The following is a 6,910-nucleotide window of genomic DNA, read 5'->3' as shown; positions in this document are numbered from 1 at the left end:
TCTTTTCTTTTGTTTTTCCAAAGACCAAAGCATGTTATTAATTCTGGTGCTTCCTAACACACTAACGCTACCCTGCGTGCAATGCATTGCTGATTACAGAGAAACAAAGCAACGCACTTGATGCAGGATTGCGTCCATGTGCGCAGATGATTGCTTGATCAATGTACGTATTTTTTTCACCATTTTAAGTTCATCACTGTTAACCGTATATTTTTCATTTCATTTACCGCATACGAAATTGTATATATAGCGTATATTATAAACATAATAGTAAATTTAATAAAACGTTATATATCTTTAAGTTTGTAACTCTTCTTATATATTTTAAAATAGTAAAATTCTTTGAACTTGTGCCTTTCCCAGTACATGGTTTTATGTTCTCTATGTATTTTGCAAAATATACTTTATTGAAAGGTATCATCAAACGTACACGTTATATATAGTATGCGAAAAAAATGATCAGTTAAAAGATAGAGAGTTTGTAATTACAAGTGATAGAAATATTCCTGCTAGGTCGGTAATCTAATGATGATTGTGATGTCTGTATCCTCTATTGTCATTTCTCAGGTATTCCATCCAGTTGGCCCACTTATAATAGTCCTCGTAATCGCTGGGATCCTGTGACAGATGAACATGTTCACAATATTCACAGTATTCAAATTACACATACCTAGTTTTGGTAATTATTATTTTGAAAGACAGGCACCTGCATATTAGGCAATACAGGCATTTGTATCTGGAAACAAATGAAGTTATGATGTTGTATAAGATATCTTGTCAACCCATCATTTGTTTTACAATGATACAAATTGTTGTTAACTATCATATTTAGCTTTCATTATATACAATATAGAATACAAATATATAGATTCAAAAAGATATTTAATCTGAAAGTGTTATTTCGATTTAAATGCTTACATATAACTTGATTCTTCCACCTTGGTGTTCAGGTGTAGATCCCCCACCTGCCTGTACAGACTCTATAGAACCAGCTGGCAAACTCTGATATCCCTGATGCATTTGCATCTTAACTGAACGTACTTGTTGTTTTTGACTGCTTCCATCATTCAGAAAAGATTCAGCACCACTGACAATTTCGCGCTTTATACCTCCTGCATCTTCGGGATAAGAAACCCAAACTGAGCCAGGACCTTTTGGCAGTGATCGAGCCATCTGTAGCCCGAATTTACTATAACTCGGATTGTATGCAAGAGGCACTCCATAATCTAATGTATCTAATTTATGTTTAATAGCATCCAATAGACTCATGTTAATGGGCAAACCACTAGGGGAAGAAAGAATGTCATTAGTCATTGGATAATTGGCATTAAATGCTCCTCCGGGAGCAGCTGTAGATGCCATTCTTGCTTTTGTTATATTTTGGACTGCCAAAGTAATATTCTTCTGTAAATCAGTTAACATATCAAACACTTGACTCAAAACACCCATCTTTTGCTGAAAAGAAAACATTCCATCGATTGTTGGTTTTGCCCATGGACCAGGACTAAAAGGTTTAAATGGTTTCTTTGATGATAGTGATGTTGCAGACTTTTCGTAAGAAATCAAATCGTTCATTGTTGTAACCATGTTGCTTTTTAAATCACCCAATTCAGATAATATGTTGCTAACAATCAAATCTTTAGCGGCATTGATTGATGAGAGGTCTTCAATGGATCTTGCTATTTTTACTTGTGCATGACTTCCATCAGATACAATAGATCTCACCAAATCGTTTTTAAAATTTGCACTATCGTCATCGCTAGTTAGTGCAGTTTTATTCAGTTTTAAAGTGTCAAACAATTTATCCAGGAACTCTGATACTTTATCATTGTACTCTGTTGGATTAGGGATTACAGATGATGGTAACCAAAAATCAGGTGGTACAATGGTACTTTTCGTTGTTGGAACTTCGATCGGACCTGGTGCTGGAGTAGAAGTGACAATATTTTTAAACAAATTATCCAAAAAGGTAGTTTTCTTTGCTATAAACATAGATGGATCCACCACAGGTCCAAAAGGTCCAAACATTCCTGGTAAATATTGTTTTGGTGCTGTCGGACCTCCCATCTTTTTAAGCAGTACATTCACATCTTCTTCTGGTTCTTCAGAAATTGGAGCAAGAGTGGGATATGGAGGTGAAGGTCCCAAATCTTTTGTTTCTGGCTTACCAGTGCCCATAATTGAACGGAGTTTTGTTACAGTAGACTCATCTATGCTTCTTTTTCTGCGGGAAATCTCATCCTTCATACTATAGTCAGGTATGGTATTTAAGCTTGAAAATGGAGGCATGGGCCCAAACTTAGAAGCCATAGGACCAAAAGGTTTCGAACCGAAAGGTCCGAAAATTCCACGTTTGTACTGGCCAGCTTCATCATCCATGTTACTTTTACTTAATAATGGTGTTTTGTCAACAGTATTGTACAAAGATGGACTTACTATATATGGCATAAATGGTTTGAAGCTCATGGGATAAGCAGGTCCCAAGCCACCAAACAAGTTGCTCAGCATATCTGTCTTCTTCGAAATCATCATTTTAGGATCAACAAATTTTGGGAAGGAGGGAGATTTTGGTATATAAGGTACTGTTATGGTGTCCATTCCTGTTACTGGTAGTCCGAGAGCTCTTGCATAAGCTAGAAGAACATTTTTCATATAAGGAAGGATATATAAAATATATACATATATACTTTGTACATTTATGTGAAATATTAAAGCCTCTACCCCAAAATTTTAATTTTAACATTATTTTATTAAAATTATGTTTTCAAAAATTAAGTGTTTTATATTACCAGATTTTGAAGCATAGCTTGCCCATGGTGCTGCTCCTGAAGGGTCTTTAAAAGATGCTCTAGTTAATACTATCAAATAAGAGAAAAGTACCAGATCTTTTGGGAGAATCATCTTACACCAACTTATTGAACTCTGTGTTGTTACTGCTTTTATAGCAGCAGTCAAATAATAATAGTTGCAAAGCTCTTAAGCTTATTAGCATAGGACTAATATTCTCATTAAAATAATCCATGGCATACAGGAGGTGCACTTGTGTTTTATAATTAACCAATACAATTTCTTCATGCTACTTGGGAAAGTAATTTCTTTCATACTTGTGCCATTATGCTTCTGTAAATATTTTAATTACTCTGCTTAAACATTATCTTTTACAACAAATACATTTATATTTATTCATTTCATTATTTTAGTTCATTGTTATAATCTATTTTTTATCTTTTTATTTTTATTATCTATAAATCAGAAATTCAGCATGTATCATTTTTCATTTACTGAATATAAGAACAGAACACCTTCCCACTTCGAATTGTAATCCGATTTCAATCGACTTGCAAACGAACTTGCGAGAAACGCGTTGTTCATTTGTCGACAATAATATATCAAAGCAGCTGTTTTCATTATTTGGTAATTACCAATTGATTGTATTAATATCGAAGAAAGCTGTCACTTTATAGAAAGACGTTTATGTCGAAATGGAGATAAAAAGCTCTTCTAATAGTAAGTAACAACGTTATTTGATGTATAATAATAGTATTTATAATAGTAGTAATAGATATATTTTATATGTAATCCTGTAATAAAAATGGCATAAAATAAACCGAAAACCCATTGAGATTTGTAAAACAACTACCTAAAAAAGGTTCATTCTTTGTTTTAGCAATTACGGAAAATAGGAATGCCATGATAAATATTACTTCCACATTTGAAAATTTTCCATGGACTGCTTTACAGCAAAGTTCAAAAGGCACGAATATTATTAAAACAATAAATCAATTGCTAAGTATGTACCATCCTAATGATGGTATAATTGCATATGAACGTGTATTAAAAGCTTTACTTATATTATCTGAAAATTTGGATAGCGACTTACAACAACAGATAATTTCTATGGTACCGTTACCAAAAGGTGTCTCAAATGATAAAATAAGAAATCTGATATTTAAAATTACTGAATTAATTAAAGCACCCAATAACAAGTCATTGTGTCAAAAGTATGACTTTTATTAAATTAATTTTTATTATTTTTTTTATAATGTTTAATTACAAGTTTATTTTTTAGAATTACCATGACACCTGAAGAATCTAATACAGAAATATTAAATGAAGACTCAGAAATTCATCTAAACCAAAATATTTTACTTGACACATCTCAAAATCTTGAATTGCATGAAAAATTTGCATCTTCAGTACCTGAAGTGTTCAAAGGTTTTCCTCCTAATGAAATTTCAACAATTCATAATCATGTGAATTATATGTATGATACATTGAACTACAATATTCCATATATAAAACCTCACGTTAATAGCAAACAAAGTTTTTCATTAAATACTAATGAAGAAGAAGAATCATTAAAACTTCAGTCAACATTGAAATGGTTCCATACTCCTCATCTTTTGTATAAAACTAATCTTTATCGAAATTCTGCATCTGGTTACCAACAAAGATTTTTTAAATCAATGGATGATAAGTACTTCCAGTTGTCCATTGATAGATTCAATAACTGGAATCAGTGCAATATAGCTAACATGCCTTATGCACTCCATCAGGTTTGTAACAATTAATTTGTTAAAAATATTGTTAATTTAGCTATCCTGGAATAGAGATTGTAAAAATGATATTACAGGATACTACATGTTTAAAAGAATTATATAAAAATGGCATAATTTCAAATAAACAGAATAAGAATGAGATCTTCAATTTGAAAATAACATATGATGATAGATTTGTAGAATCAGAAACAAATTGTGAGATTTTACATAATAGTGATGTAAATAAAAACTTCAAAAAGTATAGTAATTTGAACAAAAATAAAATTTTTGACATGGAAATTCAAAAACATTTTAAACAAGAATTAAAGAATGAACAAGCAATTCAACAAGATATATATAAAATGGATGTTGTATATTGTGAAGAAGAAAGAAAAGATACAATAATAAACATACAGGTAAAGGAAATTTTTAGTCATAGCAATTATTTAAATAATTTATGGCAATTCTTGTAAAAGATGACACTACAAACATTAGAAGAAGAGAATTTAATGGTGCATAAGAAACTTAAAACAAGCTTGCAGAACTTTTTAAAACGTGTAGAACAGGAAACTTTAATCAGTAATAAAACTCTTTATATTCATCAATCATTAACATATTTCAATTCAATGTATACAAATATTAAAAGCATTTCTTCTTTTATAATGCAGAATTTCCAACATTGCCTAGGACCAAACCTTTGTATATGGTTCCTCCTACATCCAAACATCGCAAGTTTGTAGATCAAAGAAACCTGGAAAAGAATAATCAATTAGATATTTCGAGTAATAACACAAATAATTCTAAAAATATTAATACACTAGAGGATACAACAAAATTCATTGAAAAGAAATGCTTGGAAACATTTCATATTTGTCCAAAACCAACTCAGTTAAAAATGCTTCATAAGAGCTTAAATGCTGTAGTTAGTAAAACACAAACAATAGAATGTGAGAAAAAGGACTACATAGAAAATTTACTATACAAGTACCATATAGTTGTTGTGTAAATTTAATATCTTTCATGATCAGCAAACTTATTTAACAAAATTATTTATATACAGATCTGCAGTGAAGCAAACAAAATCAAAAAGCTTGAATACTTTACAACAAACTGCATCTATTACAGAGTTGGTTACATTTAAAAAACAGTACTATGATACTTTACTCAATATTCAGAAAGCCAAGAGTTTGTTATAATTGTTATAATCTTTTTAACATTTTTTATAAGCATATGAGATTATATGTATGTATATATTTATTATTTCTTAGTGGCAGTGGCAAATTCCTTGGGAATATCATCTGTAGAAAATTTCACAAAATATGATCCATATTATTCCAATCATTCCTATCAGGAGCAGCAATTATTACAACGTGGACCATTAATTGTTAATCCACAATTTGCAGTACATACTATGACACAATCAAAATTATCAAATATACATAACACTCCATATGCTTGGATGAAATACAACAGTTGGAAACATCCAACCATGAAACAATTAAGACTTCCACAGCAGGTAAGATACAATTAAATATTGAATACTATATATTCAAATATATAAATATTCCTAATTATTTATTTAATTGCTTTATTCATTTTATCTTCTTCTAGTTCCCATTTCAAGTTTCAAGGAATAAAGAGTAAGTTTTCTAATCATATATATCTTCTACTGCAATCTTATTTTCCGTTCCTTTTTGTATACTTTTTTTAATTAAATGCTATATTTTCTTATTTTTTCATTCTTGTGTTGGAAAGGAATTCTGTACTACATTATGTAAAGACAATGGATATTCAATGTTTTGCGCAAGATGAAAGTAAACGAATGAAGCAAAGTGTACAACGTAAAAAGTTAGAAGACATAGTTGGGAAATTGAAAGAGATAGAAAACAGCAATATGAATAATTAAAAAATTATTACTGACCTCTATAAGGTTCTTAGTTCTTGAAAATATGTTAATCTATAAACTCTTTGCATACATATCGAGACAAATAATTATAGAAAATAGTCAGAGCATAGCAGCATATATGCAGATATTCCATAAAGTTATATGTACTAAAGGAAAGTTCCTTAAAGAATACAAATAATATAATAAAATATTGATGGAGACTGTTGATTTAAGAGAATACATATCAAATAAAGTTTTTCATTCTTTCATTTATCTCGCACCAGTCTCAACAATTAATGGAACATTGATACGTTTACATGTGCACACGTGTATATATATATATATATATATATATATATATATATATATATATATATATACATGCATATACATACACATATTCTATAATTTTTTTGGCACTGGCAAAAGATAATAATTGAGTATTAGATTATTAATCGCGAATATTTTTAATAACTTCGTTTGTATT

The 6,910-nt window shown here is 30.1% G+C and overlaps 3 protein-coding genes across 4 annotated transcripts; 2 read left to right on the top strand and 1 right to left on the bottom strand.

The window, feature by feature from the left end:
• Positions 1-386: 386 nt before the first annotated feature.
• On the bottom strand, positions 387-2,935 carry LOC117233921. 2 transcript variants are annotated; one of them, XM_033494658.1, is made up of 3 exons: positions 2,790-2,935; positions 919-2,633; positions 387-736 (listed from the first exon to the last, which is right to left on the bottom strand). In XM_033494658.1, the coding sequence occupies exons 1-3, from the start codon at positions 2,899-2,901 to the stop codon at positions 671-673; spliced, it is 1,893 nt and encodes a 630-aa protein (XP_033350549.1). In that variant the 5' UTR covers positions 2,902-2,935; the 3' UTR covers positions 387-670. The 2 variants fall into 2 exon arrangements, with proteins under 2 accessions (XP_033350549.1, XP_033350548.1); XM_033494657.1 differs by having other exon boundaries at positions 387-618.
• Positions 2,936-3,350: 415 nt separating this feature from the next.
• LOC117233924 lies at positions 3,351-6,696 on the top strand. The gene is given in 9 exon segments (XM_033494663.1): positions 3,351-3,507; positions 3,668-4,001; positions 4,070-4,556; positions 4,634-4,954; positions 5,015-5,117; positions 5,807-6,054; positions 6,150-6,176; positions 6,252-6,281; positions 6,283-6,696. Coding segments are annotated over 9 exon segments (1,737 nt in total). The 5' UTR covers positions 3,351-3,482; the 3' UTR covers positions 6,445-6,696.
• Positions 5,082-5,766, top strand: LOC117233923. The gene has a single exon (XM_033494662.1). It carries the CDS (start codon positions 5,242-5,244, stop codon positions 5,542-5,544), a length of 303 nt encoding a protein of 100 aa, XP_033350553.1. The 5' UTR covers positions 5,082-5,241; the 3' UTR covers positions 5,545-5,766.
• Positions 6,697-6,910: the final 214 nt, after the last annotated feature.

This window comes from Bombus vosnesenskii, unplaced genomic scaffold, assembly GCF_011952255.1.
Source record: "Bombus vosnesenskii isolate JDL3184/JDL3185 unplaced genomic scaffold, Bvos_JDL3184-5_v1.1 scf7180000013299, whole genome shotgun sequence".
Taxonomy (NCBI): Eukaryota; Metazoa; Arthropoda; class Insecta; order Hymenoptera; family Apidae; genus Bombus; species Bombus vosnesenskii.
This window is presented reverse-complemented; position numbering and strand designations above follow the sequence as displayed.

Excerpts from the sequence above, each read along its gene's own strand:
- LOC117233921 (XM_033494657.1), bottom strand. The coding sequence starts at position 2,901 with ATGATTCTCCCAAAAGATCTGGTACTTTTCTCTTATTTGATAGTATTA. Across the intron at positions 2,634-2,789 it reads AAGCTATGCTTCAAAATCTG|CTTATGCAAGAGCTCTCGGA; the intron begins GTAATATAAAAC and ends ATGTTCTTCTAG. Across the intron at positions 619-918 it reads GTGGAAGAATCAAGTTATAT|GATCCCAGCGATTACGAGGA; the intron begins GTAAGCATTTAA and ends CATCTGTCACAG.
- LOC117233923 (XM_033494662.1), top strand. The coding sequence starts at position 5,242 with ATGGTTCCTCCTACATCCAAACATCGCAAGTTTGTAGATCAAAGAAAC.